Source organism: Galeopterus variegatus, unplaced genomic scaffold (assembly GCF_000696425.1).
Source record: "Galeopterus variegatus unplaced genomic scaffold, G_variegatus-3.0.2 Scaffold6871, whole genome shotgun sequence".
Taxonomy (NCBI): Eukaryota; Metazoa; Chordata; class Mammalia; order Dermoptera; family Cynocephalidae; genus Galeopterus; species Galeopterus variegatus.
This window is the reverse complement of record NW_007732982.1, coordinates 85,434-110,298: the sequence shown is the minus strand read 5'-3', so window position 1 is coordinate 110,298 and position 24,865 is coordinate 85,434. Positions and strand designations below refer to the sequence as shown.

General features: G+C 50.5%; 1 protein-coding gene across 1 annotated transcript; it reads left to right on the top strand.

The window, feature by feature from the left end:
- The first annotated feature begins 6,070 nt into the window (after window positions 1-6,070).
- Window positions 6,071-17,089, top strand: CLU (clusterin). The gene is made up of 8 exons (XM_008591376.1): window positions 6,071-6,203; window positions 7,983-8,131; window positions 10,243-10,413; window positions 11,089-11,500; window positions 12,498-12,602; window positions 15,339-15,568; window positions 16,408-16,586; window positions 16,844-17,089. The coding sequence occupies exons 1-8, from the start codon at window positions 6,110-6,112 to the stop codon at window positions 16,851-16,853; spliced, it is 1,350 nt and encodes a 449-aa protein (XP_008589598.1). The 5' UTR covers window positions 6,071-6,109; the 3' UTR covers window positions 16,854-17,089.
- The last annotated feature ends 7,776 nt before the right edge of the window (window positions 17,090-24,865 follow it).

Sequence of the window (24,865 nt, the reverse complement as noted above, 5' to 3'; positions counted from 1 at the left end):
TCAGCGTTCAGATAAAAGCTTATTTGGAGTGTGCAGGGCAAAAGAGGGGGTGAGCCTGTTCTGCTCTGTGCAGTCAGGCTGCCTCCAGTGTTGGCCGGCCCCCTGGTTGGTTGCAAGAGAGGCCAGAAGGCCATAGGGCTGGGGAAGGGCCTGCAAACAATGACTAGTGAGGGGCTACCAGCCTGGAGGTCACTGGGAGAAGGAGAAGTTGGCTTCCCATTTTAGAAGGCATATCAGGGGAGAGATGGGTTGGATTTTCTCTGTGTGGTTGCAGAAGCGGGTTTGGGGCCGGCCCTTACAGGAGCCCGGCTGTGACTCAGCAGAGAAGGCCTAAGTCTATACATAGCTTTGCTAGACAGCTGGCCGCAGGGAAGCGGTGAGCCCCTAGCTACTGGTGGCATTCAAACAGGGGCAGGATGACCTCCTGGTGGGAATGTTGGGGTGGGCGTAGGGTCAACTAGTAGGTGAGGGCTGAACCAGTCGACCTCTATGACCTACTTAGAATATTAAAAATCCAGTGATGCATTTATGGCTCTTTCAGATTTTGCATTTTCTTACAGTTTAATCTTCCGGCCCTTGTTTGCTTAGCAGCTGGGTAATCAAGTAATCATTCCCAGGGGACCATGGCCCTGGCCGTGCATCATGGTATTTTCTCCCCGATGCTTTCTTCCTCTTCTCCCTTCCCCTACTTTGGCTAAGGCGGATCTCTCTGCTTGACCTGCAAAGTCCAATTTTTAAAAATGTGACTATTGCAGATTTGTGCCTCCTATGCCAGATGCCCAGAGCTACAGAACAGAAAGAAAAGTTACAAGGAGTGAGCTCAAAAACAATTCTTCTGACCTCAGGCATTGATGTGGCTGAGGAGGAGGATGTTTGCACGGAAAATGTAGCTGTTACTGATAATTAGACTTTTTTTTTTTTTAAGGAAAATGAAGTGAAGCCTCTTCTTCGGGAGAGTTACTACTCCATGTTCACTGCATTTTTTTTCCTTCTGGGCTGATGACCCTCTTATACTTGGCGTTGTATCAGGTTAGGCTGAAGCGGCCCTTAGAGATGGTATATTTCAGATTCCTCACTGTCCAGATGGAAGAAACTGAGGCTGGAGGGCAAAGTGATTGGTGCAAGGTCACCCAGTGCCTCGGGGCACAGCCGGGACTGTAGTCGGGGTTTCCCCACTTCTTTACAGACATAGAAGCTACCCCAGGCTGCCTCCTGAAAGGGGTGGGGTCCTGGTCAACCCTGGACCTTGGGCAGCCGGGGACTGGGCCCACTGTGGTCTTGAACAGGAAAACTGAGGCCCTGACCATACAGCTCTCCTTTAAGCCCTTTCGTGTCACATGGTTTCCAAAGTCTGCCACCCCTCAAGCAGCCTATATCCCCTCCTCTAGCTCCCCATCAGTGAGAGAGCAGCTCTCAGCCCCTCGCCTTCTTTCCTGTGCTCCAGCATCCTGGGGTCAAGTGGGTAACTCAGCTTCTTCCCATATTAGTAGGTGCATCTTGGGAGCTTCTGGATTGTCCTCACTGTGCCAGGGGCCAGGGTGGTTGTGACAGGAGACACTGCCTACTCTCAGAAGGAACTCAGGCAGTGGGAGACGAGGGAACCCCTTTGGACACAGATCCGGCTGCGTAATTGGCAGAGCCCAGAGCAAAATGAAAATGTGGGGCCCCTTGTTCAAACCTGTTAAGAATTTGAAGGTCAAGGGCTCAGACCTCTATACTGGCCAGCTGCCAAATAAATAAATAAATAAATAAATGAACAAAAATAAACCAAACCAAAAAAACGGTTAAGAATTTCAAGTGTGGGGTTTGCCCGGTCCCACACCCAGGAAGCTCACCCTGCTTAGCTGGGTCCCGAATGGATGGCGGCAATAATTGCTTACGCTCCATGAATCAAGGGTCCAGGAGAGGTCTTCTAGTCCCCCAGATACATGCTCTGCTCATTCCTAAACACATTGGTGTTTCCTCCTGGCCTAGGGTCTGCTGAGGGACCACGAGGTCAGCGTGATGGTTGGGGGAGCCGACGTTCCAATACCTTGTATGTTCTCTTCTCTAGCACAACGCCCCTTTCCATGCCACCCCATGATTCCTGACACTTTCCTATTTCAATGGGACAAGGCAAGTGGCGCGTGTTTAATGTTACAGATTAACTTTCAATCCGCACGCGGCGTCGCCGGGAGGAGCGCACGGGCGCCGCCGCGCTGACTGGTGAGCGGTCGCTGCCTTTCCCTCCTTCGCGGAGCCACCTCGGGACTGCGGGGCGGGCGGGGGGAGCCGACAGCCCCTAGTCGCGGAGCCCGGGAGCCGGGGAAGAAGGTGTCCGCAGCTGCGCCACCGGGCAGCTGAGCCAGGGGCCGGTTTACGAGGGGCGGCGCGCAGCCTGTCACTCGGAGGGTCCTGGGCTTTAGCTCCATCCACAATGCGGCGGCGGTAGATAGGACAGGTGCAATGATCCTCCTTTTGCAAAGATGGGGAAACTGAGACTCGGTGACTGAGGCTAATTGCGGGCCCAGGCCGCGAGCGCGGCGCTGCCTGCGCCTGGATCCCTCCTGCGGCATCACCCCGGGAAGGTGCTCGCTCATCTCCAGCTGCGGCCATCGGCTGGCGCGCATGAGTCATCTTGTTTTCTCTTAAATGCTCCAGCTCTCCGGAGGGTGTGTTTGTAAGTACGGTGTTGTGGGTTTAAACACATGCTGCAACCACCTAAATCCTACTTTTCTGCTTCCTGATGCACCCAGCGTGCGTCCGAGAGAAGTCACAGACCTCCATCAGGCCTCAGACGTCTGATTCCACCGTCTCGTTTTGCAGATGATAGGCTGAGGCCTGGGGAGGGTTAGGACGACTGTCGCCAACGTTAAACAGCAAATAAGTGTCAGAACTGAGGTTAGAACCGAAGTCTCTTGACCTTCCAGAATTTCTGGACCTGGTAAAAAATAAGAAGCCAATTATTATTATTATTATTATTTTTAAGGGCGAGGGTAGGAATTTAAGAGTTTGTACAGACACTTTAAGAGGATGCTGGTGGGAATGTAAATTATAATAACATTGGGACATTAGAGACAACTTAAATGCCCACACTTCTGAGAATGGTTAATAAACTTGAGTATATCAGGAAATGGAATACTAAGCCACAAGAGTGTACTTTGAAGGACTGTTTGAAGGCAGGTATGTAAAGGTTCTGATATATTAAAACACATAGAAAATAGAAAGAAGTATACTGCCATGCTAATGTTCACCTCTGGATGGTGTGAATTGCAGGTGACTCCCTTTACGTCTGGTTTGGTTGCTTGTCTTAAGCTTTTAACGTTGGCCTGTGGGGGCACCTCTGGCTTTGGAGATGGCGCTTGGCAGCCTTTTGGGAAGCTGGTGAATTGAAAGCTCTGAGAAAGTTGGCTGAGCCTGGAGTGGAACTGCTGTCCGCGTCTGCCAGACCCTCCTCCATGTCCTTCCCCTCCCCAGCCCCCTCGCCCACAGGGCTGGCCTTGCAGGTGGGAGAAGCAGGTGGTGGCTTAAGCCTCCTTCAGGGGAAGGAGGCTGCTTTGCAGTGTGGGGACAGGAGGCCTTGGCCTTGGGGTGGCTCGTCCACTCAGGGCAGTTGGCAGCCAGGCTCCCAGGCCAGCCCCAGAGGAGATGAGAGGAGAGAGGAGTGAATGCGACAGGCGGGCAGGTCGGCTGTGCCACGTGGCTCTAGCGGGGTCCTGGGCCAGCGTATCCATATCACTTGCAAGCTTGGTAGAAGAGCAGACTGTGACTCAGAATCAGCTTTATATCAAGACCCCGGGTAATTCTTAAGTGCTTTACAAAGCCGATCATTTCACTAAGGCAAAGCCACACAGTGGGGCAGACCATGGGTGACCCGTGTGCACCTGCTTCAGTGCCCATGTGTGTCCCTCTCCGGACACGCCAATCAGATACTGCCAATGCCCAGGACTGCTCCTCGGTCACATCTTAAAGTCGCTAGAATTTACCATGATGAATATGTTTACAGGACACTGGCACATCCCTGAGGTCTGTAGTAGGTCCAGTTTACAGTTGGATAAACTGAGACTCAGAGATGTAAGATTTCTTTCCTTGACTTGGTGTCAAGGAAAGAATACTGGACTGGGAGTTGGGAGGACTGGGTTCTCACCCTGGGATGCCACAAGCTTGCCGTGGGCCTTGGGGAGTCCTGTGCTGCCTCTGGGCTCTGGCCTCCCCTCTGAGGTGGAGGGGTTGGGCAGAATGAGCCCTTTCCCACGTCTAAGCTTGGTAGCTCACCAAGGACCCCGTACCAGCTGCACAGCCTCCAGACTCCTCATCCAGGGCTCTTGCCTTTGGCTGCCCTGCCTCTCTGTCCTCCGGGTCCCCGTCTTCTGGGAGGAACTTATTTGGGAAGATCTTATATGGATTTCTCAGAAGTTGTTTTCGGGGCCCTCTCCCAGATGGGTTTTTCTGGCTGGCTTCATCTCTCTGGCATGACAAAGGCTCTGTCCCTGTTGAGGCATTTCAGGCCTCAGTGAGCAGCTGGGGCACAGCCTGTGGGACTGGAGCCTTCCTGGCAGGCCTGAAAACGTGCCTGTCTCAGCCACCCACGCCATCCTTGGGGAAGGCTCTGCTTCTTTGGGAATCAAATTCTTTCTACGAGAGGCTTTCTTGCTAATGCTCCCTCCAATGTCCAGATGGGCCTGCTGGGCTGGGCAGTGCCTGGATGTGAACCATTTTTGGGGGGGAACGGGGAATGTACCTCCTCTCCCTTCTGTTGTGGGAAATGGGTGCGATCAGATAAGCAGTTCCGGATAGGGTGGGGGCTGCAGGGGGGAGGGCTTTCTGTTTTATGCAAACAACTGCAGCTTCTGGGAAAGAGCCCATTGTGTAAGATAGGGCTGTGGCCTGTGTCCCCCAGTGCAGGGCCAGCCAGCTGTGTGTGGCTGGAACACCTTGGCAGGGCACGCCGGTGTGGGCTTAGCGGGCATGGGCTGTGTGAAAGGGACGTGGCAGAGCACAGAGCAGTCCTCGCAGGGCAGTCTTTGCAGGGGGCCTTTTCCTGGGGAGCCTGCTCTGTGGGCTCACTGTTAACCCTTTTCCTCCCTCTTCCCTCTCCACTCCCTGAAGAGAGGTGTCCTCTCTTTCCACTCTGTTCTTTCTTTGCAGCCCTGAATCCCCATGTAGCTTGGCTCAAGTCTCACCCTAGGGAGGGCAGATGGATTTAACTTCCTGTTACTGACTCAGACTCTAAAAAAAATTTTTTTAACGGATATATAATAATTGTACATATTTATGGGATACACGTGATAATTTGATGCATATATGCAATGTGTAATGATCAAATTATAGTAATCGGGATATCAATCTCCCCATACGTTTATAATTTCTTTGTGTTGGGAACATTCCAGATCTTCTCTTCTAGCTATTTTGAAATATACAATAAGTTATATTTAACTACGGTCACCCCAGTGTGCTCTCGAACACTAGAACGTATTCCTTCTGTCTAACTGTATTTTTGTACCTGGACTGACCTTCCTCCACCCCCCCCCTCCCCTAGCCAGCCTCTGGGGACCACTGATCTACTCTCAAACTCCTTGAGGTCAACTTTTTTAGCTCCCACCTATGAGTGAGGACATGTGGTATTTCTCTTTCTGTGCCTGACTTATTTCACTTAACACAATGTCCTCCAGGCTCACATCCTTTTTTTGTGGCTGACTAGTATTCCATTGTGTATACACACCCTGTTTTCTGTAGCCATCCGTCCACTGATGGACGCCTAGGTCCGTTCCCTATCATGGCTGTGTGGGTAGCGCTGCCGTGGTTGTGGGCGCGGGAGCTCGTGCGCCCTCAGGCTTGCACTGTGTTATGGGCTCCTCTGTCTTCCCTGTCCTGCTTCTGGCCACCAGCTGCCTTCACTTTCTTCTGAAGGTGTCAAAGGCACATCTGGTCTTTTCTCCCAATTTCCTCAGGGATAAAAATGCCAGCTGAGGGGGCGGCAGAGGACAAGAGTCCCCCAGGCCCCTGGGAAGCTGCTGCAGGCAGTGGGCTGGGCAGGATACCAGCTGCCACCTCGCTGTTACCATGACGGTCTCCTGTTCTCTATAAACAGAGGCAGGCGAGGGTTCCAATTCTGGAAGAAGAAGGCACCATGAGGACTCTGCTGCTGCTTGTGGGGCTGCTGCTGACCTGGGAAAATGGACAGGTCCTGGGAGACCCAGCGGTCTCAGAAAGGGAGCTCCAGGGTAAGTAGACCGAGCGCGACATCCCTGGGCACTGGGTCTGGACTCCCGCTTGCTGGCCTCGGCTCTTGGCATGTGGCTCCAGGCCCTTGCAGGTGCTCCCTGGCCCTCCTGGCCGCCGTATTTCGTCCGGCTGCTCCCACTCAGTCCCCTCAGCCCGGCCCCCACGCCGCCTCCCCGAGCCGCACGTGGACCCTGCGAGGCGATCCGTCCTTTGTGAGCATTGGTGGCTCTTACCAGCGTGTCCACCACTTTCCATCCCGAAGACCAGGCTCCCAGGACTGGGAGGGGAGACAGTTCAGATGAGGGCCCACCGTGCCCAGAGCCCAGTCGGAGGTCCCCGCCTCCATGAGGCCTTTCCTGAAACCCGTCTCCCTCCTCCTGTGAGCCAACCATTCTGCGGGGCAGTCATCAGAAACCCAAACGGCCAGGGCACACCTGGGCATGAGCCCGCTCCACCGCGCCCTGGGGCAGCCTCTGTCCAGCTATCTTGGTCTCACACGCCTCTTTTGTGTGTGTGTGTGTGTGTTTTTCTCCCAGCTTAATTGAGGTATAATTAACAAATAATAATTATGTATATTTAAGGTGTAAAATGTAATGTTTTGATAAACATATACATTGTGAAATGAATACTGCTATGAAGCTAATTTTGCATATCTAGCTCCTTCCATAGTTACTTTTTTTGTGGAAAAGAATTAAGATCTGCTCTCTTAGCAAATTTCAAGTGCACAATAAAGTGCTATTCACTACAGTCACCCATCGCTTAAGACGTCCTTCGGCAGTTTCACTGTTGTGCAAACATCACAGAGTGCGCTTTCCCAGACCTGGAGCCCTCTGCACGCCTAGCGTGTATGCTGGAGCCGTTACAGTCCTGTGTGACTGCTGTCGCATATGCGGTCCATCCTTCACCGGAACGTCATCATACGGCGCGTGGCTGCAGAGGTGCCGTCTGCACACTGGGTCCCCAAACCGACTCATCCTGCCTATCTGAAACTGGGTGCCCTGTGACCAGCACCCCTCGTTCCTATTCCTTCTCCCCCTGCACAAGGTGGGCATGACGATGGTGCCGGGAGTCTTAACTGAAACCACGTGGAGTGTTGGCAGTGCTTGAGTGACACAGTGTCTTAGTGCATTTATCACCGGTGTTGTGCCTTGATGACAGTCTCCCTGAGGACAGTTTCATGCGTTCCTCTTCCCGTCCCTCTCATTGGGCACCATGCTTTAGGACGAAGAAGTAAAAAATGTGTGATTAAACTGAATTCCAGAAAGATTCATACCCAAAATAACAATATTTTATATCCTGATGCTTAAAAGGCTACACTTCTGGGTTTGTTTTTTATTTTCCTTGCCAAATTTCTTCTGTGGCCTGGCTTGTTCTCCAGGACCCCAGGTCAGGCGTGTCATACCACTGTCCCCTCTCTGGGGTATGCTGCTCCTGTGGTTTGCATTTCTGAGCAGAAGGGTGTAGTCGACAAGGAGCCCCGTGGTGGGAACCTGTGTCAGGGTTCAGCTGGGGCCACAAGGTGCCTGCTGGTGTGCGGAGGGGGGTCCCAGCCTTGGCAGCCCCTGCATCAAGCCGGCCTTTCTGACCACTCCGGGTGGGAACCTGTGTCAGGGTTCAGCTGGGGCCACAAGGTGCCTGCTGGTGTGCGGAGGGGGTCCCAGCCTTGGCAGCCCCTGCATCAAGCCGGCCTTTCTGACCACTCCGGTGGGTCCCAGGGTGATATCCCCAATGCCCTCTCTTCCTCCTCTCACCTCTTCCTACCTCCTGCCCTTCTGCAGAAATGTCCACTCAGGGGAGTAAGTACGTTAATAAGGAAATTAAAAATGCTGTCAACGAGGTGAAGCAGATAAAGAGTCTAATTGAAAAAACAAACGAAGAGCGCAAGTCACTGCTCAGCATCTTAGAAGAGACCAAGAAGGAGAAAGAGGTGAGGGGGAGCTGGGCCACCACTGCCCTGCCTTGACCCTCCCTGCTGGAGAGGGGAGAGGGGGTGCTGGTGGGGGTGCCTCGCTGGGTTGCCAGGGTAAGCCGCAGTCCTCCCAGGGCTGTGTCAGCTGATGCTGGGGCTGTAGTCAAGAAGTAGGGAAGGTCTATTCACTTCTGAAAGCTTCAGGGGGTGAGATCGTGGATCTGCTTTTGTTCAGGCCCAGCCCAGGGACGGATGCCCAGATTGGTTTCAATAGATTTTTCTAAACCCTGGTGATGTGCAATAGTCTCCATGGTAGGCTCTGGAGAGAGTGGCGGCAGGGGTCGGGAGGGGTTGTGCCCTACCTTCAGGAATCTTATCTAGGAGGGGCCATGCCGCTGGGGTTGAGGTAGGCACACACGGCAGGCCCCGTGGCTTTCTAGAGTTCCTAGACTCTAGAGAAGTGACACCTTAAGCCGATGGTTGACCTAGCAAGTTTAGCTGGTGTCTAATGATTCAACAAAATGAAAACACTATAATTCAATAAACAACTTATTTAAAAAATCAATAGTCTCCTTAAAGGTATCCTAAAACCCTGCTCCCATTGCCACCCTATCCCTAATGAAAGACATGCTAGGATGGGGCCACCTGCCACCTTCATGATCCATCATGTACATTGAAAGCATTTTGAAGGTTCTGAGAAGTTCTGCACTAAAGAAACCCATGTAAGTTCATTTAACACAGAGTTTCCAAATCTAATTGACTGTGGAATACATTTCTTTCTTTTTATTTTTATTTTTTCCAGCTTTTAGCATAATCCCATGGAAGCTACTTAAGGGAATGCTGGCCTGGAAGCAGCTTTAACTTTCTTTTAAACTTAATGCCCTCTCTTGGCATCAGTATTAGTTGCTACTGTTCTATGAGAGTCTCCACATAGTTCATGGAGGAGGGTCAAGTCTGGTTCTCAGATTTTTGTGGTTATCATTGGAGTCTGATATTTGACAATCCAGGCTTTGTTATAAAGCACACAAAGTTTGGAAAAAGACTGCGTTACTTCTTAGTTGAGGAGTATGTGAACCAGAGAGAAAGCACATGAGCAGCATAGCTGACGCTTGGGTTTTGGCACAGTGGGAGGTGGGGCGACCTGCCCTTCCCCTGCAGGGGCTGACAAAGCAGGAAAGCCCCAGCATAACTCTGCCCACTACCGAATCAGATCTTCATAGAGCAGCTTTGCTGGGGTGTGGATATCTACTTAATTTTTTTTTAAAGAGTAATACACATTCATGGAGATTTTGGTATAGAAAAGTAGAAGAGGAAAAGTTTTTCCACAATCCTTTTACCCAAGGATAATTCACTGTTAACATTTCATCTATTTTTTACTATTTTTCTCCATAATTTTTTGATAGTGGCTTTATTCAAAATTATACATTCTTAACATGAAAAATGCTTAATATTTAAAACTTATTATAAACAGCCCTTGTAAGGTTCACTTTTGAACCCTTTGTATGCCCCAAATTTGCTTTACTTGTCCCTATTTTTGAGCATCTGGGTTGATTCTGATATATATATATATATATATATTTTTTTTTTTTGCCATCAACTAAAAGTGTAACACATCTTTAGGCATAAGGATTTTTTTTGTTTGTTTTTATTGTGGGAATCCTTGGGATAGATTCTTATAAAATTCCTGGGTCAAATGACGGGCACGTTAGAGTTTGGATAGTTGATGCCATGTGGTTTTGGAAGCCTGCCGATTCCCTTTGCATGCCGGGGACCAGGGTTGCAATAGAAAAATGAGGTTCGGGGAGCCTCCAGCCTGCTTTGGAAGAGGACATTTAAACACCAGAAGTTGAGACTAGAAAATGAGATATAAATGAGAGGTAACTCTTGGGGTAAAGACTGTCAGTGCATACATCAGAAGGAGGTGTCTGCATGGGCTCTAGGAGTTAGAAGGGACTTTAGGGAACTGTTGGGTCTTGAAGGATGAGAGGATTTGTAAAGCAGGTGGGGCAGGAACTCCAGGGAGGCAGATGAGGGAAAGCAGAAACTGGAGCAGGGGTGGAAATAAGCACACTGTGTGGCCTGACTGAGGGAAGGCCTGCCCTCTCACGCGACCTCTTGTCTTCCCGCAGGATGCCCTAAATGAGACCAGGGATTCCGAATCCAAGCTGAAGGAGTCCCCGGGTGTGTGCAATGAGACCATGCTGGCCCTCTGGGAAGAGTGTAAGCCCTGCCTGAAGCAGACCTGCATGAAGTTCTATGCACGCGTCTGTAGAAGCGGCTCAGGCGCAGTCGGCCACCAGGTGAAAAGAGGACACGCGCGTGGCCTGGGCTGAGTGGGGAATGAGGGAACCCGGGGAAATAGGTTTCATTCCACATGCCAGATGCAATTGATTAGTCCTGGCTGGCTGCACTGGGGCCCAGAGTGCTGTGATCCATTGGTAATGTCTGCTCCGTGTGCAGACATACGGAGTCGTCACGAGTGTGCATGTCAGGTATTTGCCATCTCTTAGAAGACTCATCCAGCAATGATTAGCTGGATGACATAACAAAGAGCTTGGTGGTATGGCAGAACCCTGTGTCCACTTAAGCAGAAGGAATTAAGCATTTTTAGTTTTATCAGTATTGATCCCATCCTCAGCTGCAGGCCCGTCTTGGTTGGGACTTAGTGGATTTTGCTGTTCCTTGAAGGCATATCGGTTGGCCTTCAGCTAACCAGGGGTGGGTATCATCGGTGGCCAAAGAAGACAGTGGGTAATCTGAACTGCCGGGGCCTTATGATTCTCTTGGCCTCACTGGTGTAAACCCTCCATCACCAGGGAGATAGGAGGGCCTTGGCCTAACACTTTGGATACCTGGGGGCCAGTCCCAGCTGGGCCTTCGGTCACTTGCGGTGTGGCTTTTACAGCGAGGGCAGGGCCTGGCCTGTCTCACTGGCTTAGTGAGCTTCTCCTAACTGCCTGCTTTGCCTGTCCCAGCTCGAGGAGTTCCTGAACCAGAGCTCGCCCTTCTACTTCTGGATCAACGGCGACCGCATCGACTCCCTGCTGGAGAATGACCGGCGGCAGACCCACATGCTGGACATCATGCAGGACAGCTTCGACCGGGCGTCCGGCATCATGGACGAGCTCTTCCAGGACACGTTCTTCAGCCGCGAGCCCCAGGACACGTACCACTCCTCGCCCTTCTTCTTGACCCACAGGAGGCCTCACCTCCTCTATCCCAAGTCCCGCCTTGCCCGCAGCTTAAGGCCATTGCTCCCGTACAGACCCCTGAGCTTCCAGGACATGTTCCAGCCCTTCTTTGACATGATACACCAGGCTCAACAGGCCATGGACATCCACCTCCCCAGCACGGCCTTCCAGCCCCTGAAGGAAGACATCATAAGAGGTTAGAAAGATGTCTCCTTTCCCCAAGAGGCGTGGGAACTGACAGCTCACGGAGCGACCCTTTAGATGCTAAGAACCGTGTTGCAGGCTAGGCGTGTGTCGCCTTGGTTTTTCCCTGGTAACCCTGTGAGGGTGGTGGTATCCCCACTGGAAGAGGAAAAAAAACTAAGTGGTAAAGGAATGTGTCCAAGGTCCCACGGCTGGTAAAGTGGGAGCCAGTCCAGTGTCATACTGCAGGGCTTAGAGTCTGTGTTCTTTCGGTCCGCCTTCCAGCCACTGCTAGGTATGACATTGAAACTCCTCCTACAGAGCCAGAACCCCCTTCCCTTGGGAACTCAGGGGCTTTGTGTGGAAGCCATGCGTGTACTGGTGACAAAGTGTATAATCTGTCCATGTCACAGTTGAGGAGGCCGTTGATGGCTGTAACCTTAGGACCTGGTACAGAGTGAGCGCTCAATGCATATTTTTTGAATGAATGAAGTCTAAAGTGGACAGGAAAAGCCATTACTTTTCGGAGTGACTTTCTTCATAGACACCATAGGTGTTTGTTGGCCAGGGCCATCTCCTGTATGCTGCGGTTTGACTGGCACCAGGGTTTGGCTTGAAGTGGTTTGGAAATACAGGAGGGTCTTGAGTTACATAAGCAGCTACTATGTCTCTGTTGGGGGGACCTGTGGTGTGAGGAGGTGCTGAGGGGCATTTGCTCTGCCCCCAAGGGGCTTGCTCACAGCTGGGGGCAGCAACGAGCGGACAGAATGCAGAGCGGGGTGGCTTCTGACACCAGAGAGGCAGGAGAGGTCCCACAGGTGGAGGTGTGGGGAGGTAGGCCATGCCCAGCTAAAGGAGCCCCGAGCAGAGGCAGACACAGGCCAACCCGCCCTGGCCACAGAATCGCCTCAAAGGGTCGGATGGTGGTTTGGGAGGGCCAGAGATGTCGGTGGCCCTCCCTGTGGTGCTTGGTCCTCAGCCTGACCCCTGCTTCCCTCCCGTGTCTCCAGAAGGCAACGATAACCGCACCGTGTGCCGGGAGATCCGCCACAACTCCACGGGGTGCCTGCGGATGAAGGACCAGTGTGACAAGTGCCGGCAGATCTTGTCTGTGGGTGAGTTGGGGTCAGACTGCAAGCCGCTCCTGGGGTTGCCCATGTCCCTGGGTCACCAGTGCCTCCCTGGAGGCTACTTTCTGGGGCCGGACAGATGGGAGTTCAGATTCCAGCTCTGTGGCCTTTGAGCCGTGGCCCTGGGGCAGGTCTTAGCCTCGCACAGCCTGGGTTCCTCACTTGTAGGTCAGGGTTAAGGTGCAGGTTGTCCCAAAGCCGGGGATCCGTAGGTGCAGTGCCCACCACCTCATCCAGCCCACGGCAGACACTGCTGTGCTTTTTGAAAAAAGCCAACCTGCCTTGATTTCCCCAGTCACCCTGTTCCCAAGTGCCAAGCACGGTAGGCATCCTCATTTTCACTGCAGATATGAAATTTTAGACAGTATGTATTTTGTTTAACAAAACTCCCCAAGTGCCAGGCACTACTGTGAACGCTTTACACACATTTCCTCGTTTCCTTGGAATGATCCTGTGGGTTGGGTACAATTACTGTCCCTCTCTAACAGGGGAGGAAGCTCAGTCATAGAAAGGTTAAGTGATTGATTCAAGATTGCGTGGCCCCCAGGTGTTCGGGGTCTGCTCTCCACCAGTGCTGCCAGCAACATTCCCTCTGGCTGGCTGATCCTTTAGGCAAAGGCAACATCACTCTTCAGCCATCCCCATCTGTTTCTTCAGATCTGGTCGTTGATTAACTCTTCCCGCTTTGTAATAACAGCAGTAAAAGTATTTAGAATGCTTCCTGGTACACAATAGTCCGTGCTCACAAAGAGTTAATTTGTTCCCCTTGTAAATAGCTTATCAATCCTGTGGCTTTGCTCTTACCTAATCAGTTTGGGTTGGCCAGGGCAGGCCTTCAAAGTCTAGTTAAATATTCCTAGCTCATCCCGGTCATTTTGAAAGCCACCGCAAACTAAACAGTAGTGCTTGAAGAGGCTGAGATGTGAAGAAATCGTGGATCAGAACACAACCCAGCCTTCAGGCTTTCCCCATAAAGATATCATAGAATAGTAGGAATCACACAGCACCTCACCACGAGAACATTAGTCCCACTAGGGCTAGAGGAAGATGTACGATGCCGGGCTCAGATCGGATCTCTCCCACCCACCCTAATAGTCATCGATCAGGTAAACAGTCTCCTTTACTGCACGGGGATGTCCCACTGCCCCTTCTTTAAGGTGCCTGCAACCACGTGATCAGGTGCTGCCCTAGAACTCTAGACTGGGATGCCTTCATTAAACAGCACTGTGGACATTTGGGGCTGGACCTTCCTTTGTCGTGGGGGCTGTCGTGCAGCAGCATGTCCCCGGGCTCTACTCACGAGCTGCCAGTAGCTCACTCCCCCTGTCGTGACAACCAAAAATGTCTGCAGAACTTGCCAAATCTTCCCTGTTGAGAACTACTATTCTGCTGAGTGGGGGCTGTCGTGCAGCAGCATGTCCCCGGGCTCTACTCACGAGCTGCCAGTAGCTCACTTCCCCTGTCGTGACAACCAAAAATGTCTGCAGAACTTGCCAAATCTTCCCTGTTGAGAACTACTATTCTGCTGTGTCTTGGTTCTCAAGGACTTCTCTTATTTTTTAATTATTTCCTGGTGAAAGAGTTAAGGTTATTCATTATCTAATTCTTTTCAACCTGGCTTCTTGTGAGTAATCCTATTTCTTGCCCCACCTAACATTTTATTTTCATATTTTTATTTATTTTAAAAATAATTTACGGGGAGAAAAACAGCAGTTTTAAAGAGATAGTGGGTGGTTTCCAGCTCTTATAAATCTGACAACCTACTGTGGGCCCTCTGGGAATTCTATTTCCTTGCCCTCCCAAGGAGCTTGGTGAACAGCCACGGGTGGGCAGGTGGGATTTGCGGCCCAATGGTCTTGGCCAGCTCTACTGCTGCATGGGCTTTTGGGACCAGAATTGCCAACTCTGCAGATATGCTTAAAAGACATGCTTGGAGAATTTTCCAGAAACACAGACCCAGAGTAGGAAGAGCCCAAGTTAGGAGTTAAAGCCCTGGTTCAGTTCTGCCCCATAGTTTGTTTCTTCTGTGACTTTAGGCAAGTTGTTTACTTCTGTCGGCCTCAATTTTATTATTGCTAAAATAGAAGTATCAGTGCTTAAGTCAGAATAGATCTGATTACTAGAGAAGAGGGACGTCGGGATCACCTTACGTGGCGTCCGGTATGTAGCAGGTGCTGCACATGTGACAGCTATAGGTGATGCTCCCCTGCCCTGGAGATGATGCCTGCAGTTTACTTCTGTCGGCCTCAATTTTATTATTGCTAAAATAGAAGTATCAGTGCTTAAGTCAGGATAGATCTGATTACTAGAGAAGAGGGACGTCGGGATCACCTTACGTGGCATCTGGTATGTAGCAGGTGCTGCACATGTGACAGCTATAGGTGATGCTCCCCTGCTCTGGAGATGATGCCTGCGGGTGGGAGTAGCTCCAGGTCTGAGCACACAGCACTCAGGATCAGTGCTTCTCAAGGTGTGGTCAACACTGTTGGTTCCTGGTCGTCCAGAAGATAAGGGTCTGGCACCCGGAGATAAATCAGTTATGTCACTAAGCACACCGTTTAGTTCAGCTGCCGCAAGTTTCCAGAGCAAGACTTTCTTAATGAAACAAACAGCGTCTTGATTCCCATGCTGGCGGGGGCTCTGCTTTGTCGCAGACGGTCTGTGGACCGCCACCGAGTGTAACGCTGCTTTCTGCCTTCTGTGCTTTGCATCTCTGGGCAGACTGTTCGGCCAGCAACCCCTCTCAGAACCAGCTGCGGCAGGAGCTGGACGATTCCCTTCGGGTCGCTGAGAGGTTGACCACGAAGTACAACGAATTGCTGCGGTCCTACCAGCGGAAGATGCTCAACACCTCGTCCCTGCTGGAGCAGCTTAATGAGCAGTTTAGCTGGGTGTCCCGGCTGGCCAATCTCACCCAGGGCGAAGACCAGTCCTATCTCCGGGTCACTACGGTGAGTCGTGTCCCAGCCTCACACTGAAGTCAGGGGCCCAAGGTGTGGTCTGGAGGTGATGTGAGCCTCCCCAGGGGTGAAGTGGGGTGAGGACACTAAAGGGGCCCCGGTGCTTTGACTGAGCATTTGATCCCACGGCAAGAAATGTAAAAGCTCTAGGAGCCTGGTTGCATTGCAGCCTCATCAGCCAGTGAGGTCAAACATCATGAGCCCCTTTCACAGATGAGGAAAGCGAGGCTGGTTGCATAGCTCGCCCATGGCCAGGTGGGTCGAGCTGCCTCACCTGGTGTTGAAGCCTGGCTGCCCAGCTGCAAGGCCCGTTTGCTTTTCTCGGAGCTGCCCTACCTGTGCTCTGTGGAATGGTGCAGGAATTGGCTCAGCGTTCTCGCCAGTGGTAAAAACTTCTCTCGCGTGGTGTTATAACACCAAGGTCAAGGGTTCAGATCCCCACCCTGGCTAGCCGCCAAGAAAACCTGTTTTCTCTCCAGGACTGTGAACCCTCTTTTTTCTCTTTTTCTTCTTTTTTTCTGATTACTTTTCTAGCAAAGTCTGGTCAGTGGCTGCCCGAAGTAAACATTTAGAAACCACATTCACTCTTCAGAGCGCCTCCTGGGCTGGTCCTTTGCAGGTGGCATTTACCCCTACAAATGAGTGTCTGTGGATGAGGGTACTTCTGTGCACTGAGTTGTACAGATGCCTAGATTAATAAAAAGTGAAAGGGCCAACTTCAAATTTTCCAGAAGGAGGGGGAAGAACTTCTGTATTATAAGCTTGACTTTTCTTGCAAAATGCGTGCATTGTGACCATAATGTTTGGTTTCTCCTTTTTTTTCCTTCTAGGTGTCTTCCCACACTTCTGACTCAGACGTTCCCCACCATGGTTTCACCAAGGTGGTTGTGAAGCTCTTTGACTCTGACCCCATCACTGTGACGATTCCAGAAGAGGTCTCCAGGAACAACCCTAAATTTATGGAGACCGTGGCAGAGAAAGCGCTGCAAGAATACCGTAAAAAGACCCGGTGAGTGGTCAGGCCTTCCCTACAGTCCTTTGGGAACCAACAGGTCCCTGGGAGCCAAAAAAAAAAAGCAGAGTACACAGCCTGGTGGACATGACTGCTCCTGTAGCCAGAGTCCAAGGACAAAGCCAGGAAATCACCGGGAATTTTATTTTCCCTTTAGAGGATGTTTCTTCCTTGGTGGATAAGAATTTGAGTGTTGGTCACTGCCTCTCAGGGAATACTGAGCCCTCCCCCCTGCCTCGGCTTTTTTATTTCAGAGAGGAGTGAGATGCAGGCGTTGCTTTTCCATATTCGGGGGCATCTGAGTCCAGCTCCCCCTGAAATGAGCCACAGCACCCCAGAGAGAGCTCTGCACGTCACCAAGTGACCAGGCCCTGGCTTCTAGGCCCCCCTGACCGCCCCCCACTGCCTCACCACCCTCTGGATTCTGCACTCTTAACACCTGCTTGTGAAAGAAATGCTCCTGCATGCAATTAATTCAATAAAACTGCCTTGTGATCTGATGCTCTGAGTGTCCTCGTTTTGTGTGTGTTTTTCTACCTCTCGCATACCTTCATTTTGATATGGAAAAAAAAAGTAGAAATAAGAAACAGCAGCTAAGATGGTTCAGGCAGCGTAAAGGGTTAAGATGACAAAGTTGATCCAACTCAAGAATTTCTTGCTTTCAGGAAGAGAGATGTGTTTCAATTAAAATAAATTCCTGAAAAACGAATCTTTTCCATCCTATTATTAAACTGTCCATGTATTCTGACCAGGGCGGAGTCAATCTCCTGAAGGAATATGTTGAAAATTAGGGCAAAGAAGGAGTAATAATGCATACTGGGTATTCAATACAGTTATTTTCCTTATGGAAACTGTAGTCCTCAAAAGACAAAACGAAGCAGTTTTCTTTCTAGTTGTAAGAGCTTGGAATCCCTGGGGCACCGGTACAGGGATCTGCACCGTTGACCTTGGCGTTGTAACACCGTACTCTAACCAGCTGAGCTAACCAGCCAGCCCCCTGGGGCACCTCCTTGACTGTGGCATTGTCTATCCACTGGATCTCTGTGCTCTTTCTCTCTATCCCTAGACCCCGTTTCTCTGTTCAGGTTGTTCTGGGTGACATTCGCGGCTCAGCCTGAAATATGCAGTGCCCCGTATGCTGCCAGCAGGTGGCCCTGACTAGCCACAGTGTTTATCTCAGTCTTAGAGCTGTTCACCAGCTATACTGAGAATGGAAAAAAAATCACGTGGTGGCATCCCAGGCTTGAAGCGAAGTCCACATGTAAACCCATAGCTTAGAATATCTTTAGATCACTGTCCCTTGTCTCTCTTAAAGTTTAAGCACCTCAGCCACACAGCAGCAAGCTCTTAAGACTTAGCATATGTCTGAAGTCAGTGTTTTAGTGTTGCTATCAAGGGAACTCAGAGTAAAGCTAGAATGGCTCCTCAGTGGTTTGAATTAATTAGGGTTATGGGTCAGAAGACACTTGTTCAAAGGAACATAACTGCAAATCACTTATCATGTTAACTTCACACAGCACGTTTGAAAAGTTATTTTCTCTTTTCCATTGTTAACATTGCTAGATTCTGGCAGTCGCTATATCTAGTGGTTTTGTTGTTGTTGTTGTTTTAAAGATGACTGATAAGGGGCTCTTGACCCTTGACTTGGTGGTGTCAGCACCACGCTCTCCCAAGTGAGCTAACCGGCCATCTCTATACAGGGATCTGAACCTGTGGCCGTGGTGTTATTAGCACCACATTCTCCCAAGTGAGCCATGGGCTGGCCCTCCAGTGTTTTTCTTAAAGTGCACCTACTTTAAACTCACATATACAAGCACCCTAAAAGGCAGATCCAAAAGCCGACTCTGAGGTTCCCTGACATCCCCTCTCACTCTGCACAGTGGCCTGTGGGTTTGAGGGTCCTTGGAAACTCCTCCATCCCCAACAGAAGTTCCAACCTGAGGCACTAGAAAGATTGAGGCAGGACACGAGATCGCCAAGGTGTGGCGACAAGAGGTGGGTGAGCCTGGCTGGAAGACTGTGGGTAAGGAGCCCTTGGTTTCCAGCTTCCAGGACTCTTGGGGCACGGGGGAGAGGGCTTGATGTTCTGAGAAGAGGAAGTTTTGACATCTGCCTGGAAAGGGGGCAGCGCCAACCTGCCATCAGCCTGTGTTGACACTCCACTGTTACCTGCCAGAAAATTGTAATAAGATACAATCTCTGATGACTGACTACAAGATGAGATGGTCCTGGAGTTGTGCAGTGCACAGCCTGTATAACTGTGAACAGCGGCCCCGGGCCAACCAAAGTGCTCTGACAGCTGGGCCAATTGCTTTGTGTAATCCGTTAGGTCTCCCAATTGCCCTGAAGGCAGGGGTTAGTTCCCCCATAGTACAAAGGCTTCCTGGAGTAGCCTGCACCAGAGAAGTGTCGTGTGGCTGGGGTAGCCAGAATGTGGGAACACCCCACCCCAATTCCTCGTGGCCCATGGAGGCTGTTGAAGAACTCTCAGGGTTGCTCTCCTCACTGGGAAGTAGCAGGCACTGCGGAAGGGGTGGGAGCCAGGAAGCTGCCAGGTGTGCAGAGCGGAGCCGTGCTGGTGGGGCTGGGACGGCATGAGGACCATTCTTTGATGGGGGTGGGGAAGGAAGCATCTGATTTGGGAATGAGACCGACCGCTGTATTAACTGTGAAGTCATCAGGAAGTAAAAGCATCTGTTTAAGATGTTGCCAAGCAGCAGACAGTGGTCAGAAGGAACGTTCTGATGTTTATGCCTCTGAATGAGTTGAGACTCACAATAAACTGGTTCTAGGAGCTGTTATCCACAATTAAGCATGAGGTTGACACTGAGGTATACCTGGAGAATCCACTGTGAGTAAATTGTAGAAAGAATAAGGACCATTTATGTGCAGTCATACGGCTAGTGAGCGGTAGAGTTGGGATTGAACCCAGGTCTGATTCCAGGGGTCCCAGAAATTCACTGCCACCTTTTGGCTGCCCGGGGCTTCCCACTTCAGTGTCCTCCCCAGACCCAGCATTGCCAGGTATTTTCTAGCTGTAATAGAACAGTTTGGCAAACCCAGAAAGTATAAAATAGCTCTAGATACAGTGCAAAAAGGACTCGGCTCTTCAGAGTTTATTCGTAAACCGGCGATCACCAAATCAGCCCATATGACAACAGTACATGTCAGAGCCCGTGGACCTCATTTGCAAGGTTAATAGCGAACTCTCTGTTTGCCTTGGAGCTGCCCTCGCGTGTTAGTCTGGTTAATCTCTGATCCCAAGCCCTTGGTCACCAGCCTCCTAGATTATGACATTGCTCAGTGTTGGCTGGGCAACGCCGCAGGTCGTAGGGCCCCTCCCGCCCCTGCCCCCACCACTCACTGAAGTCCAGTAGTGGCCTCCAGCCAGTTCTGGTCCACCCAAGGCAGGGTGGGGGCTTCATCAGGGTAGAATGGGGACAGGGAGAGATACAGCACCGTGGCCTGCCCTCTCTCGTCTGTGGCCACCAGCACCAGGGGAATGAAGATCGTGACCTTGAATCAGATCAGTTTCAGACATTCTCCCACATCTTGGCTTCCAGTCCCTATTGGGTGCCCAATCCAATAAAGACTCGAACCCAACCCTAAGGTATGTCACTGGGATAGGGTGACAGGTGGACCATTTACTCCAGCCTCACATTCCTAAGGACACTTGTGACATCTTTGCAAATGACTTCCTGTGTATAAATCCACGAAAGACACTGACATCATCAAAGGAAGGTGTTCATTTTCCAGACTTAAACCTGTGTCCCATCACCTGCCCCTGTGCCATAAGGGCACAGATGTTTGCTTTTTTATTTTTATTTTTTTTGCGGCTGGCCGATGAGCTGTTTGTCTTTTTTGTTTTGTTTTGTTTTTTGACCGGTAAGGGAATCGCAACCCTTGGCTCGGTGTTGTCAGCACCACGCTCAGCCAGTGAACGCACTGGCCATCCCCATACAGGATCCAAACCCACGGCCTCGGCGCTACCAGCACCGCACTCTCCCCAGTGAGCCATGGGGCCGGCCCGTGAGTTATTTGTTTTTAAAACTGTATCCCGCATTATCTTGAGCACAGCCCAGTATCACCTCACTCTGTGTGTGTGAAGGCATGTCAAAAAACTTAAAACCAACCAAAATTTGGATAATTGTATTTTGGAATTTGCTGGAAATGTCTGGGCCTCTCTTGACCTCTGAAAGGTCCTGCCATACAGGGAAGAAAACCAGGTTCGAAACTAAGATACGCTGGCTCAGGTATCTAGTGCATCTCTGCTCAGACTTGGCGGCCTGTTCTTTCTGCTCCAGTTTGTGGGTTCCTCCTCGAGCACCCAGCCCTCGGGATTAGGGTACACATAGCCATCTGTGCGGCCGCCACTCTCCTGTCCTCGGCTTAGCTCCTGCCTTTGGCCTCATTTTATTAACTTTGGACCTAAGGACATGACCTTCCTTGTAAGGGACTTGGGGATATCCTTGCGAAGTTTGAAACCAGCTGTTGTGTACAGAACTCTTTCTTCTTTGCAAGCCCCTAGTGCCTCCCTCAGGGTTGTCCCTTCTCTGCGCCATCCCTGGTCACTGTTTGGGACCAGCAGGCTGAGCATTGAAGTCAGAGGCCGGCCACTTCGTTTCTTTCCAGACAGCTGCCACCAGGGGGCGCCCTGAGTCCCTGTTGAGGAGCCGACAGAGGACACTGCCCTTAGGGATTAGGTCAGCCAGGCTGTCTTCCCTCCAACGGTGGCCTTCATTGCCCTCCCCAGGTCAGTTCTGCCTTACCTGCCTCCCTTATTGCAGGTTACAAAGCCTTATGTCTCCTGCAGCCCTTCCCACGCAGGTGGACAAATTGACTGCCAATTTTGGGTATCCCATCCGGAGACACCCACATCTGTCTCTGGCCATTCAATGTCCAGGGTATTTGGGGAGGCTTTCTGAGTGGTGGTCAGGATACTGCAGGCGCTGGAACCCTCAGGGCTCACTTGGACCTCTCTTTCTCAGCTCTGCACTTGATGCATGTAGGGCAGGGGGCCACCCACGGTCCACTCAGTCCACTGGGTGAGATTTGCACATTTCCTTTTGGACACTCAAGGCCCCACAGCCCCGATGCTGTATTATGATTTAGTTTCCCACTGGCCAGGGAGGCACCACCCCTCATCCTCCCACTGTGTCCAGCCCAGCGCACCATCTCCCAGCTTTAGCACCCACGACTTCCCGTTTCCTGAGCTGAGGAGAGTGTGTGCCACAGGAGGCAGAGCTGGCTAACCTGGCCAGGGGGACCTGGAAGGAGAGAGAGTGTGCGGGGCATCCACGACATCCTCGGAGGCCAACTTGCGGCTTATCACACACCCATCGATGCCGAAAGGACTCTGCAATGAGAACTTTCAGGAAAGACGATCTCCAGGCATCAAAAGATCCCAAATCAAAGGCAGAACCAAAAAGAGCATCCAGATCCTCTGGTAGTTGGAAAGTGTTTCCAGAATATTCAATTGCCTCAGCCTTCCAGGGGTTAAGTTTTACTGAACCTCAAGGTGTCAGACTTAAGCCACTGTGCTGTGTGTGTCCCGTATGGTCTGTGCTTCATCCACGGGGGTAGATATGAGGTGCCACAAGACCACAGAACAGACGAGGCACTCCTGCCTGGAGCAGAAACGTCACTGAAAGATTTGGAAAATTGAACATGACTTAAAAACTTAAAACGCAGTTACATAATGGAATAGAGTGCAAATTTCATCATTTGTAAAAATTAAAATGTAAGATGTCATAAATATAGGACAGTGAGACAGACTTTGAAAAGTTTGAAGATGCTGCCTTTTCTAACTTGCTGTATGACATTGGGCAAATTTCTTCACCTCTCTGAGCCTCAGTTTCCTCATCTGTATAACATGGGGGTGATTTGGACTTGATGATTTCCAAAGCCTCAGGGTTTATCCAGCTGTGCTGTTCTTTTTATTCACACCAATCCATTTTTTTTCTTATGTGTCAGCCAGCACCCTCCAGAGAAATGGAACCTATATATATATTTATATTAAGAGATTTATTTCAAGGAATTGGCTCATGTGATTTTGCAAGTCTGAAATCTGTAAGGCAGCCTTGTAGACTGGAAACTGAGGCAGGAGTTAGTGCTGCAGTCTTGAGGCAGAATTTCTTCTCTAGAAACCTCAATTTTTGCTTTTAAGGTCTTTAAAATGATTACATGAGGCCCACTCACAGTATCAGAGGTAGTTTCTTTTACTTAAAGACAACTTATCGTAGATGATAATCACATCTACAAAATACCTTCACAGTGACACATCGGTGAGCATCTGATTAAATAACTCAGTACTGTGCTCGTAGTCTAGTAAGATGACACATAAAACTAACCACACACCTTGTAATGCACACTTCCAAGCAGGGCCAGTTTCATGGGGGGCTGACACGTGTAGTGCTCAGAAGGACTCCACACTTGGTCCAATGCTCTTGACACTCTTAATGACTTTCCAACAACGAGCCCTACATTTCTGTTTTTTCTTGGGCCCAGAAGATTATGCAGCTGGTCCTGCTGAGGAGGTGGCCCTTGCTCTCACGGCTGTGGCCTTGGCCTCCTTGCTGAGTCCCCACAGTTTGCCAGTCTTCATGCCATGTCACCTCCCCATGCTGCACCATGGTCTCCCTTCATGTTATTCAATGTCCTGTGCACATTAGTCTTGTTTCCCTGAACTAGAATATATGTTTATTTTTATTGGGGTAAAAAATGCAGAACATAAAATTTACCATTTTTGGCACTTTTAAATGTACAATTCTTTGGCATTAGGTACATTCACGTTGTTGTGCAGCCGTCACCACCATCCGCCTCCAGAATTTTTCATCTTCCCAACGGAAACTCTGTTCATGTTAAACACTAATGCTCCTCTCCCCTACCCCAGCCCATGGGAACCACCATTCTACTTTCTGCCTCTATGAATCTGCTACTCAAGGACCTCCTATGAGTGGAGTCTTTCTGATGGGACTAACCTCCTCCTCTTGTTTCTCACACTTCCCTTTAAAAAGCCTCTCGAGCCTCTGAGACAGTTTACAGCTGAACTGTCTCCCAGGTTGCACTTCTTGATAATAAAGTTTCCAAACCTTGCACCAATACCTCGGACTCTCAAGTCATTTACTCCTGGTGAAACAATGGTTGTACCCAAGTGCCAGCTACAGCTTTATAAGCCATCGAGTAGAGGACATGTCCTCCCTGGGCCACCTGGGCTTTCCTCCGATTCCAATGGCTACAGCAGTTGACCACAGAAGAGCATCAGGGCTAACCTAGCCATGCTTCTGCAGGACCACCTGGTGTCATCTGGGGTGCCCACTGCTCTTGGCAAGCAGGCCCTGCAGCAGAGATTCCGGGGCTTTCTCAGAGCAGCCACCAGGACCTTTTGTCCTGGGGATTCTCCCTGTTTCTCAGCTACAGCATTGGCTGCCAGTTTCTTTTCATTGATGAAGGAGGAAGACTTACGGAGGGACTGAGGTGTCCTAAGGTTGGGTAAGTCTGTAACCAGTGTGCACACTGGGGGTCCTCTGTCTGCTCCATCTGTTAGATCTGTGGCCATAGGCATGAGATAAGACTTTCAGGGACCTCTACTGTCCAGTCTGTCTGTCCAGAACATTCCATCTGAGTACTCTGCTGGAAGTCCTCTGTCTGTGCCATCTGTGAGAAAAAGGTACCACTGGGACAGGACAGGACTCTTGTGAAACCATAACCAATCTTTTGTTTAGTGAAGCACTTCAGTTATGGTGCATGAAAGAGCAGTCCATGTGTCTGTTGTCTGTCCTACCTTGTCCACTTTGCCTGCTGTTCATGCTGCTGTTTGGGAGGAATTCAGATCCCTTCCACATAATATCTTTGAAAACTCTTGGATGGCCTTTGGCTCACTTCAAAACTCTCCGAACCCATTGTGGGTATTGTTTGGGCAACTTAACTGTCCTTGGGAATTGCACTTGGGAGTCACACTTCTTGGGAAGATTTTGCTGTCTCAGTGCTTTTGTGATAAAGAATTCAGGAATTGGGCAGTCAGTACTATGGTGGAAATCTGTTAGAACAAGGGGATTTTTGTTGTTTCTCAGCTACAGCATTGGCTGCCAGTTTCTTTTCATTGATGAAGGAGGAAGACTTACGGAGGGACTGAGGTGTCCTAAGGTTGGGTAAGTCTGTAACCAGTGTGCACACTGGGGGTCCTCTGTCTGCTCCATCTGTTAGATCTGTGGCCATAGGCATGAGATAAGACTTTCAGGGACCTCTACTGTCCAGTCTGTCTGTCCAGAACATTC